At 40.9% G+C, this 12,092-nt stretch overlaps 1 protein-coding gene across 9 annotated transcripts in view; it reads left to right on the top strand.

Moving 5' to 3' along the window:
* The window catches only part of LRRFIP1 (LRR binding FLII interacting protein 1), a 186,062-nt gene that overhangs the window by 132,348 nt on the left and 41,622 nt on the right, over positions 1 to 12,092 (top strand). For 2 of the 9 annotated variants that reach the window (XM_073306758.1, XM_073306757.1), the window contains exons 10-11: positions 146 to 211; positions 5,667 to 5,744. The exons of 6 other annotated variants lie outside the window; for them this stretch is intronic. In XM_073306758.1, the coding sequence (XP_073162859.1) occupies positions 146 to 211; positions 5,667 to 5,744 (144 nt within the window). The remainder of the gene's footprint in view (positions 1 to 145; positions 212 to 5,666; positions 5,745 to 12,092) is intronic. One more of the 9 variants, XR_012154385.1, reaches the window with a different exon arrangement.

Raw genomic sequence — 12,092 nt, 5'->3', positions numbered from 1 at the left:
TGCCCCTGTTGTTTCTGCACCTTTGTTCGTTCTCCTCCCCCTTGCACTCCTCGTTTGTGCTGCACCTTGCAATCTTGTAATGCTCCAGATTAGAAACAAAACCAAAGTCTACCAGTTTTGTGCTGACTCTGTTTTTTAATTGTAGGCGTCTCTGTATGATGAGAGCATTTACAGTGGGAATCGTCGATATAGTGCCTCTAGTTCTCGTGCTGTAAGATGTTTTCTGCATTTTTCTGCTGGGCCTGTCTTCAGTGTTATGTCCTACGATAACCTGTTTTACTAGAGCGTAGTTTTATCTGTATCAATGGGCAGTATAAGATTACTGGCCAGATAGCTGATGATGGAGAATTTTATGTAAACAAGACTGGGAGCATCACCTCTACAAAGTTCCCTCCATGTAGATTCACTGGAGTCAAATACTAAGTGTCCTGCCTGCAATTGTCATGCTACACTGTGCAGGGGTATCACCTTATAGTTTCAATATGACAGTATAAGGGGTTCCTCTTTCTTGTGAAAGGAATCTTAGCTCTGCCTTTGAATTTATTTGCTGTTAAGAAAATTCAAAACATCAACTGGAAAACCACATTTATGTAAGACCCCCCCCCCCCTTCTTCCTTATGGCTCCATTTCACTTTTAAATAAACTGGCTTCAGAGAGCTTAAAAATTCAGTACCCCCATGCTACTATGTTTTCACTTGTGACTTAGTCAGGGTTTGGGGTTCATTCTCTTGTAACATGGTATTTATACCAGGTGACTTAGGAGGAGGATAGTCTGTAATAGTTGCTAGGGTGAGATTGGAGAGCTCAAGGAATCATTTATGGGAGATCCTTCTACCCATTTAAATCTGACTCTGGTCAAAAATGACAATTTATTAGCATTTAATGGTTGTTCACTAGCTTATTTAAATGAGCTAGAGGATGGGTAGGGCTTAACTAGTGGACAGGTTACAAATATCACCATTACTATTAACACCCTTAATGTCACTTGCAAAACGCAGGCTAAAGATGAAGACACCCCTTCTCCTCTGTGTCCCCATGTCAGGTTTGGAGCCATTTTGGTGGGGCAGTGTGAGGAAACTTGTACTGCCATTGTACCTGTTCTGAAAATGTAAATAGAGACCTTCATTGTTCAGTGCTTCCCTTGTGAAAGTCTTAAACCTTTTGCATTATTTTTTGCCAGTAATTAATGAAAAATAGATATTCTAATGTTCTCTTATGCATTAGAAGTGTAGTCCTGTTTTTAACTTAGAAAAATAAATTGAAATTGTCTCTGTAAAGCTAACTCAGCTGATATTTTCACTTTATCCTCTACCAATACATGACATTCTGTTGCAATCAAAATATGACTTGCTAATAGAATTGTACATTTTATCAATGTTATCCTGTCCTCAAATTAATTTGCTTCACGGGTCTTATCTTGTTTTCATTTTGCTCTGTTGCAACATCCATTGATAATCAGTTTGGGTTGCCCAGCAGCGTGTAATCCAGTGGATTTGCCATCTGGACAGTGCAGTCGTGTTTTGTGGGTAGAGGTGTGTGTCATTTAGACAGATATCTCAAAGGATCATATCCTGCAGTCCTAATTGGGGCAAAACACTCATTTACTGTGGGTTCTGAGCCTGAGAGCTATTTCTCCATCTTGCTGAGACATGGAGCACAGCGTTTTGAATGGAGAATGTTTAGGCTTGGAAGGATTAGGTTTTTATCAGTAAATGTCAGTAAATTCAATTTCACTGACCACACAGGTGCAAAAATATTTCCATTGATGACTGAAGTTTATAGATAGACAAAATAAGAAAAATGCTGCATGAGCACTTACTAGAGTTTATTTTGACCCATGGTATTGACAATTTGTGTTTTAATGGTTATAAAGCTTTTTAACTTTTTATATCTCAATGTCTACAGTCATTAAATAATTGTCTGGACCCCCATAATTTCCTTCAAGTGTGAACATTTAAATAGATAAAAATAAACGTCGATATTATCCATGGAAATCATAAAAAAAATTTGTTGCCAATCCTAAGGATGTTGTCCAAAGACACTAATGTCCATAGTATCATTCTCTTCTCTTCTCTTCTCTCTGCTGTGCCGCAGATTCTGCATGCTGGTGAATAATGCCATCTCTCCAGTTCTAGTGTAGCATGGTGCTTTGTAATCACAGGACAGTTGAAATATGAGGCCTTTGGCTCCAGACAGAGGTGAAAGTAAGCCAGTAAGGTCTGGTACGGCATACTGGCAAGAGCCGGTACACAGCCGACCGTACCGGCAGGGGGCAGCTTCCCCAGGCTGGCAATTTAAAAGGGCCCGGAGTCCCTGGCAGCAGCAGGAGCCCCGGGCCCTTTAAATCACCACCAGAGCCCCGCTGTAGGAGCCCTGGGGTAGCGTTAGTGGCTGGGAGCCCCAGGGCTCTGGCAGCGATTTAAGGGGCCCAGGGCTCCCAGCCACTGCTACTGCAGCCGGAGCCCTTTAAATCACCACTGATTTAAATAGCTATTTAAAGGGCCTGGGGATTTAAAGCCCCCGCCTCTTCTGCTCAGGACCCCAGCCCTGCATATGGGTAAGTCCTTTAAGTTACTTTCACCCCTGCCTCCAGAGGAATATCTTGATTACAGCATTGCACTGACACAGTTATGCTCGTGGCCATGAAGTTTATAGCTTTGCTCATATTTGGAAGAGACATTTGGGCAATTGTTGCCAAGAAGCATTTTCTGAAGGATGTTGGAGTCCTCTTCCTTGCTTGCCAAAGACACTGAGAGACTGTGTAGGACAAAGTGGTATGTAGTTCTTCTTTCCTTGCTCACCCCCAAATTACTGACCAGAGGGCACTTAACTCAGCAATCCATCTTTTTCTTTTGCTAATGACAATTTTCAAATTGCTTTCCCACAAGATCCTTAAATTTAAAGAGCAGCTTTATCCCCGGTTATAAATGCTAAAACAAGGAGAGGAACAAGTGGAAATGAGGTAGCTGAGAAACAATACTTCACTATTAGGCTGGTATGAGCAGTTACATTTTCCCCGTAATATATTTCAAGAATAATTTCTTACGTTTTTGTTTTACTTAATGTATATTTTTAACAGCAATGATGGAGCAAGACTCGTCTAACAGGTTTCTTAAGGGAATGGAATCATTAAGTATTTGCTTTGATTTTTCTGAGACAAAGTTCAATAGTCAACATGCATGAAGCTTTGTCACTATCTGCAGAATATCAAGAAAAGCATGGTTTGAGGGTGCTCCTATCTCCTTTTTCCATAGCTTTTTGACTGTTATCTGCTGCCAAGATACTGTCTTGAAGTCACAATTGTTAAGCTTATGGTTCTGTTGCAGAAAGGACCATTTCTGTCCCAAGCTTGAAAGTTTTTTCCCTACATAAGCTTCAATTCTTATCTTTTTTAAAAAAACAAAGCAAAAACCGCACACACAACCTCCCCCAAAAACCAAACATCCACTCAAGGGAAAAAAAACCACCACCACCCACTAGAAATTGCATTGCTATCCACCTGTAAAACAATGTAGGCAAGCTTCCAGTGACCTGTTCATCTTGAGGATACGCAATCTTGTCAGTTCTCTCAGTAGCTGAGGAGTTGAGGATGGCTTCTCTACTGGCCCAATTGAGTTATGGAAGTTGGTATATTTTAGTGTTGTCTGTCTTCAGAAATTATTTTCATGGATAGAAACTACATTTAGCGTCAAGGTCATTCCTCTTCAGATTCCAATAGTTGTTTAGAAGGTCAAATTTAAAGCTTCAATTGCTTGCACTTTATTCCAAAATGAGTCTTATTTACAAAATAAATCCACCAATATTACTACAAATTCGTAGTGTGTCACACACACTGCTGTGAATTGCCATCCAAAACCAGGATGTGTAAGTTTCCACTACTACTCAACACTGGCTCATAACTAACAAATACTATTCAGAAATCTGCATCTCTGATGACATCTTTGATTATAGGAATTCATTGACAAGGCAGTCAACAAAACGTCAGTCTTGTCTCCAACAGCATTTGAAATAGAGAGGTTTTTTTTTATCATTGAAGGACACACTAAACAGGACATGCTCTGTGTATTTCAGTTCCTGCTTTTTTAACAATCAAAATTGCATTTCTGAAAAATTACATTCACAGTTGTCTTTGAGGCAGCAGTGGCAGAAACAGTGTCACAGGAAATGAGCATAAAGAACACATGTTTTTTTTGGCTCAAGTGTGGTATGAATATGCTGAAATCTTTATATACACCTGATAATTCATGTGTGTAAAAATACTGAGCAGTGCAATAGGGTGTCTGATTGGTGCTGTGGAAGTATGTGTCAAATGTGGGGGGGAAAAAATTCAGAAATTCAAATCTAAGGGATTTCGATTCTGATTTTCTATTGGGTAAAACTCATTCTTTATTTTATACTGTTGCATTCTCCACTTTCACCAGATTCCAGCCTGTCAATATGGTGACTAACACGATAAAGTCTCTGACTATTTTGGCCTAAACCTCTCAGCCACAAGTCAACACTGTCAATTATATCTTGCTCTGTAGAAACCTGCTCTTAGGAAAGACTAGAATCCCTACGTCTGCAGGAGATGGAGGCTGAAGGGGTGATGCTCTCAGTCTCTATGGGAAGGTACAGTTCTTACCATAGTATCTGTATCCAGTCAAGAAGGAACACTTATCAACCACGGAGGTTTCTTGCTTTGGGTATGGAGCAAGTGTTCATTTTGTAACTTCACAGTATTGCAGAAGAGGTGAGGGTCTTGTGAAACTTTCACCCAGACCAAAAAGGTGTTCTCTTGCCACATGCCCTGTAACCTTGGGTACCTTTTAGGCTGTGCAGCTTTGGCTGAGAGCCCTGACACCAGCAGCATACTCACAGCACAGTGGTCTCACCCTGAGCTTCCATCAGCCCAGTTACTCCTTGCAGGGCATCCCCAGCAACCCTTCTGGACCCAAGGCTCCCCAAAACATTCTAACTTGCAGCAAACTATTCTCTTACTAGACACTCCCAGAGGTACCACCGTGTTCGCTGCCTCCCAAGAGCCAGTACAAAAAACAAGTTGACGCTACAGGGGAGATGGGTTTGGGGAGACTCATGTCTGGAAGATTATTGGAGTCATCCTGCAAGGAGTAAGTGGGCTGGTCAGAGTTGAGGGTGAGACCATTGTGCTGCGGGCATACTGCTGGTGTCAGGGCTCTCAGCCAAAGCTGCACAGCCTAAAGGCAGCCAAGGTTACAGGCAGGGGCTGACAGAACCCCCTTACTGGTCTGGGTGAACTCCCAAAGCATCACAGGACTGAACAGAGCTAGGAGGTAAGATCTCCTAATGAAGGAATGGGATGGAATCACTCCATACATACAGAGATTGAAGGAATGGCTGATACCTTAAACTTTTAAATAAAATATTAAGGACAAACGTCTCTCTGCTCCACATGGTGTAAAAGAGTTAAACCAAAACCTTTTTACTGAGTCCATTTGTGTACCAATTGCTTATGCAGACCTTTTGTCTAATGTAGGTTTCTGCTCTCAACTTCAGCCTCCTCTTTTTTTCTTTCACAGCTGCATGCACCCCTTTTTAAACTAACCTGAAATGGTAGTGTTCTGACTCTTCTATTGCTCTGATTGCTCCAGTGCTAATCCTGTTCTTATCTCTGCTTACTGTGTTCTTGGGGTATTTGTGGGCAGCCGTCGGAGTACAGCTGCTACCTCGGCTCCGGATCTCGGGCATCTTCTAGAGCCAGCTCTGCTCGGGCAAGTCCAGTGGTGAGCACATATCTTCTCTTTATCTCTTCCTCCTTTTCAGCTGCTTCATTCCTGTGTTTCCCAAGGCTGCTTGATACTTGTGCAGAAAGTGTGGTGTCAGACAACTAGTCAATTGCAAGTTTAATTTAACCTATAATACAATATTGATCATGACTAAGGATCAGTGAGCAGGATCAGAAAATACAAAGAAACAGTGTGAACCGTAGCTAAATCCTCTAACCAAATAAATATTAAGTTTTGGAGAAGCATCACCAGACACAACCATACCCAATCTAAGATGTGCTCTTCCATCAGTTAGCCATCCCCACATGCACACATTCATTCCTTTCTCAATATCCTGCAAATTCTGTGATGAGGGTCTGTGCCGAGCAGGTTCCATCTTCACATCTTGCAGTTTTGAAGTTTTCTTCGGAGTCAGAGGTGCACAGTACGCTCTGACAGGCCTCTTAACAGGTGAAGCTCCAGATAGCACAGAACTCAAAACTGCAACAGCCTGAGTTCAGCAGAGTTTACTAGACTTGGAGACTCTGCAACAATTATGTCAAAAGGGTATTGATACTTGTTGGTTACTGAAGATGTTGGGGCTGGCTCAAAATTTACCCTGCCTCCACTAGCAGGGTAATAAATACCCGGCTGCTGCCACAGCCCTGCAGTTTAAAGGAATAAATAAATAGTGTAATCATTTTTGTAAGTTAATCAAACATCTTTCAATCTAACTACCTGAAACATAACTTCTCTCCCTTTCCTGCATCTTTTAGACTTTTTTCTGACCTGCTCGTGGTGCATTTTTTCACCGGTGGTGGTTTCAATCTTTCCTATTTCCTCCTTTTCTCTCCTACCTCCTTGTATATTTATCTTTCCCTGTGTTGTTCTCTACCTCTTTCCAAATATCTGGCTTTCTTCTCTCAAGATCTTTTAATACCATACTTTTTTAACTTGTCCAATCTGTCTCCCCCACCCATTTTCTGCCCACCTAATCTCTTGTATGTTCCCAGACACCCAAGAGCTGGAAGATTAGCCCTACTAGCAGACACTGCTATTAAGGTGAGGGGGAGGGAATGCACTGTAAAATAGCAATATCCTTGTACAGTAACGACTCCACTCTTGCTTGGAATAGAGGATGCTGGGATTACTGCCAAAATGCTGTCCTTGAGCCTTGCTTGGTGAGTCCATAATTCTTATTAGCAGTCTGGGCAGTAAATGTCATTTTACTAGACAAAATGATCATATAGAGGCTTTGGACCTTACTTGAAGAGACATGTAATTATTTCAGACAACTTGTATACCAGAAAAAACCTCTCCTTTTAAGCAATGTTATCTCCTTATCTAACTGCAGAATTCCATGGTCCTTGGGACCAGGCTACCTATTTAACATGTCTAGAATGTGGAATTTAAAGAGAGCTATTTGGGCTTCCTCAGAAAATGACAGGACCATTTCAATAAGTTTCACTTGTACCTTTTGTGACTGTCTTTTATAATCATGTAATGCTGAAAAAACTGTATCAACAAAATAACCATGCCACAAAACCCTGTGTCTTCATAAAGACAGGTTTCAGAGTAACAGCCGTGTTAGTCTGTATTCGCGAAAAGAAAAGGAGTACTTGTGGCACCTTAGAGACTAACCAGTTTATTTGAGCATGAGCTTTCGTGAGCTCATGCTCAAATAAATTGGTTAGTCTCTAAGGTGCCACAAGTACTCCTTTTCTTTTTGTCTTCATAAAGTTAGTATAAAATATAAGAGATGGGTGTCTCCGTATAGTTAAAAACCGATATTTACTGTGAGTTGTTAGCATTATGTGGACTGTGAATTTGGAGTGGCTATATTGATTTGGGTTTCGCTTTCCCTTGATGTGTACTGTAGTCATGCCTCACATTCTCCCTGCTTGTTGTTTGTCTTTTATCTCCATTTGGAAAATGTTTGGTATATGCTTCCTGTGGGTATCCTGTGCTTTCCCATTGTTGATCATGCTGCTATTTATAAATTCTGTTCTTAATTACTGAGATGGAAGAGAATTGTGTTTTCAGTCTACAGTACTTACATTAAATATGCATAAACCTACTCAGTAAAGAAAAGACAAATTGGAAGTATGTAGCCTTTCTTAAAGAATAAGTGCATAACTTACTAAGTCATCTCTTGATCTGTTAGTTAAGATCTAAAATTACATTTTTAGAAATCCTTTTTTAAACCTGATATACCCTACGAGATCAGGGAAACTGACTTATAGAATGGACAATTAGAGATTTTCACCTCACAGGCATTTTAATTCTAACCGACGTTGTAGTGACCAGAGTTAATATCTGATAGCTGTGTTGTGGTTTAAATGAGATGAGTTGAGTCTAATTGCTGCTGAACAGCTGACTATGTTGCAAAAGCTGTTGCTACAGTTGGCACTCAGTGGTGTTGTCAGCAGAAAGGCTAGGCATTGAACACCATTTAATTTCTAGAAATGCCGCCACAGGGTTAAGTGTGAGGCATGTTGGCAGAGCATTTTCAGCAAGCTCTACTGCCAGCGCTGTTTACGTTATGTGGATAAAGATAGAACTTCAATTTCCAGAGACATCAGTCTAGCATTTTCCTTGCACCTAACCAAACAAAAAAAAACATCCACCGGCAGAGAATACGAGTAGACCAGTGCCTGAGGCCCCCACAATGGCAGGGAAACGAGTAAGTGAGAGACATTCAGATAATTCTGGCAAGTGACCCACACCCACATGCTGCATAGTGAACTAGATTATAGCAAAATTCAGTTTATAGTGGAGTAAGTCTTAAATTTTTCCAGTGAATTTCAAAGGGCTATGAGTCTGCTTGAATGAAGCATCACTTCACTTCTAGTAAAGTTTAACACCAGTATAATTATGCTAATTCCCTTAGACTCAATCATTATTATCTGCCAGATACATGCTGCAGCACTTCCCCTTAGGGAGCGAAGATATGGACTTTTAGGAGGATGACATGAATGAACACCCACTTTTAGTAGACATCCCCAGTCGTCATAAACTCCACCATGAGTTTATGCACCTCCTAGCTGAGGAGCTAAAACTTGAATGTTGTTTTAGGCCTTCCCTTGGGAGATAATTTTAGAAAATACTTACACCTCTTGGTTTTTTGGGGAAAATATCCAGATAACAGGATAAGTTTGGGGCTTGGTAACTTTGATTATTCCTTTTGAAAATAAAACAAACAAAATCTGGTACCAATTAATTATTGTAAAGGTCACCAGTGAATGTGGTTCCCAGTTTGGAAGCTTATGTATTGATGAGATATAGATATAGATATGAGAGTGAGTGAGAATATGAATAACCAATAAGAATACTTTGAGGGTCAACTTAATGAGGGTCTACTTTATATGCTACACTCCCATTGTGGGAACCGATAATCACAGATGTCTCTGACCTGTCAGAGGAAGACATCAAGACTGCACTGCTGAAGATAGCACCTGGAAAAGCAGCAGGTCCAGATGAAGTCATGGTGGAAATTATCAAAGCCTTGAGAGAGTTTCGTGTATGCTGGCTCAAGTGAGTCCTGTGTGCAGTTTGGAAAGAGAAGACACTCCCAAGAGAAGGAAAAAAGTCTATATTGGTGCCAATATACAAACAAATTGGTGACATATACATTCAAAGTAATGAGGAATTACATTGCTGTCCCATTGTATGAAGATGTTAGAGAGAATCATAGTCAAGGTTTGTCCAACAGTGGAGCCCATTTTAGGAAAGGAGCAATTTGCTTTTAGAAAAAGAAGAGGGACAACAGAACGATGTCATCAGGAGTGAAACCAAGGTCTGTGATATCAAAAAGAAGCTGTAAGAGAAGAGGCTGAAATGGTATCGGTGTGTACAAAGAATGGATGAAGGGAATCTTGTTAGGGAGATGCTTGAGATTAGAGTACATGTGTGAAGAACAAGAGGATGGCCAAGAAAATGGTGGATGGATTGTATGTGGTAGGATGGAGTGGATACAAAGCAAGCATTGGACCAGCAAGCCTGGAAAAGACTGATGTGGTGATGCAGCCCCAGCTATATGAGAAAAGGGGAAGAAGGCAGGGATGGGGGGTGCAATGAAGCAGTCCCACTTTGCACCAATAGATGTCTGAACCCAAAACTTCAGGGGCTTTCTCTATCCAGGAGGAAGAGACAGATCCCTTTGTATGTATAAATTGAGAGCGGTTTGAGTTACTTCATTTTCTGCATCATTGAACTGGAATTCAACAGAAACAGCTGACTTTGGGTGCAATAGTGTACTCAAGTCATGTGAGCCAATATACTGCACAATAAATGAGCCAAATTTGAGGTGTCGGTGTGAAGACGGCTGGTACATAAACCACTGTGCCACTCAATCTGCTGTTCTTAAATATGCAATCTAAGGATATTTCAAAGTGAGCTTAAAAAAAACCTGAGGAGTACTTGTGGGACTTTAGAGACTAACACATTTATTTGGGCATAAGCTTTCGTGGGCTAAAACCCACTTCATCGGATGCATGCAGTGGAAAATACAGTAGGAAGATATATATATACTCAGAGAACATGAAAAAATGGGTGTTGCCATACCAATTGTAATGAGACCAATTAATTAAGGTGGTCTATTATCAGCAGGATGGCCCATTTCAAACAGTTGACAAGAAGGTGTGAGTAACAGTAGGGAGAAAAAATTAGCATGGGGAAATAGTTTTTACTTTGTGTAATAACCTATCCACTCCCAGTCTTTATTCAGGCTTTGTTGCAAGGCTAGGTTCCTGGGTTAGTATTTTTGTTGTGTAGGGTGTGGTTGCTGTTGAGTATTTGCTTCAGGTTGGGGGGCTGTCTGCAACAAAGCCTGTTGCCAATTCTGTCCACATATCTATTCAAGGGACACCATCTAGTCAAGGGACATTAATCACATCAGCCACACCATAAGAGGCTCATTCACCTGCACATCTACCAATGTGATATGTGCCAACAATGCCCATCTGCCATGTACAGTGGCCAAACTGCACAATCTCTACGCAAGAGAATAAATGGACACAAATCAGACATCAAGAATTAGAACATCCAAAAACCAGTTGGAGAACACTTGAGCCTCCCTGGTCACTAAATTTCAAACCTAAAAGTTGCAATTCTCCAACAAAAAAACTTCAAAAACAGATTCCAATGAGAAACTGCAGAATTGGAATTAATTTGCAAACTGGACACCGTTAAATTAGGCTTGAATAAAGACTGGGAGTGAATGAGTCATTACACAAAGTAAAACTATTTTCCCATGTTTATTCCCCCCCCCCCCCCCCCCCCACTGTTCCTCAGATGTTCTTGTCAACTGCTGGAAATGGCCCACCTTGATTATCACTACAAAAGGTCGTGTCCCCCTACTCCCCCCCCCCTGGTAATAGCTCACCTTACCTGATCACTGTCGTTACAGTGTGTATGATAACACCCATTGTTTCATGTTCTCTATGTATTATAAATCTCCCCACTGTATTTTCCACTGAATGCATCCGATGAAGTGAGCTGTAGCTCACAAAAGCTTATGCTCAAATAACTTTGTTAGTCTCTAAGGTGCCACAAGTCCTCCTTTTCTTTTTGCGGATACAGACTAGCATGGCTGCTACTCTGAAACCTGTTTGAAATGGGTCATCCTGATTGTCACTACAAAAGGGGTTTTTTTTCTCCTGGTTATAATAGCCCACCTTAATTAATTGGTCTCATTACAGCTGGTATGGTAACACCCATTTTTTCATGTTCTCTGTGTGTGTATATATATCTTCCTACTGTATTTTCCACTGCATGCATCCGATGAAGTGGGTTTTAGCCCACGAAAGCTTAAACCCAAATAAATTTGTTAGTCTCTAAGGTGCCACAAGTCCTCCTCATTGTATTTGTGTGGTGGTCTTTTTTTGGTTTGGGTTTTTTTTGCTGATACAGACTAACACAGCTACCACTCTGAAACCTGTCAGTGAGCTGGAGTTTGAGGAACAGTCTATATTGTCTTTTACATGGCTTTCTGACATCCTGCATGTACCCTAGATTAAGTTAAGCAAAGGTTTCCCCAAAATATAGTTAGCAGCAGCTTGACTTCAGGAACATTGTTCATTCCTGTTTCTTACACACAATGGCTTCCATCCCAGAAGGATGCCAAAACAATTTAGAAACAACAGTAAACATAGAACGCTATTGAAAAGCAACAGAGTCTGATTTCAGAGTAGCAGCTGTGTTAGTCTGTATCCGTAAAAAGAAAAGGAGTCATTTTGGCACCTTAGAGACTAACAACTTTATTTGAGCATAAGCTTTCGTGAGCTACTGCTCACTTCATCGGATGCATGTGTCTGAGTGAAGGTGTATAGCACATGACACAAAAGTGCCTAGAATAGGGGTGGGCAA

Source organism: Lepidochelys kempii, chromosome 11 (genome assembly GCF_965140265.1).
Source record: "Lepidochelys kempii isolate rLepKem1 chromosome 11, rLepKem1.hap2, whole genome shotgun sequence".
Lineage (NCBI taxonomy): Eukaryota > Metazoa > Chordata > Testudines > Cheloniidae > Lepidochelys > Lepidochelys kempii.
The sequence above is the reverse complement of the archived record's forward strand: the minus strand, read 5'-3'. Positions and strand labels throughout refer to the sequence as shown.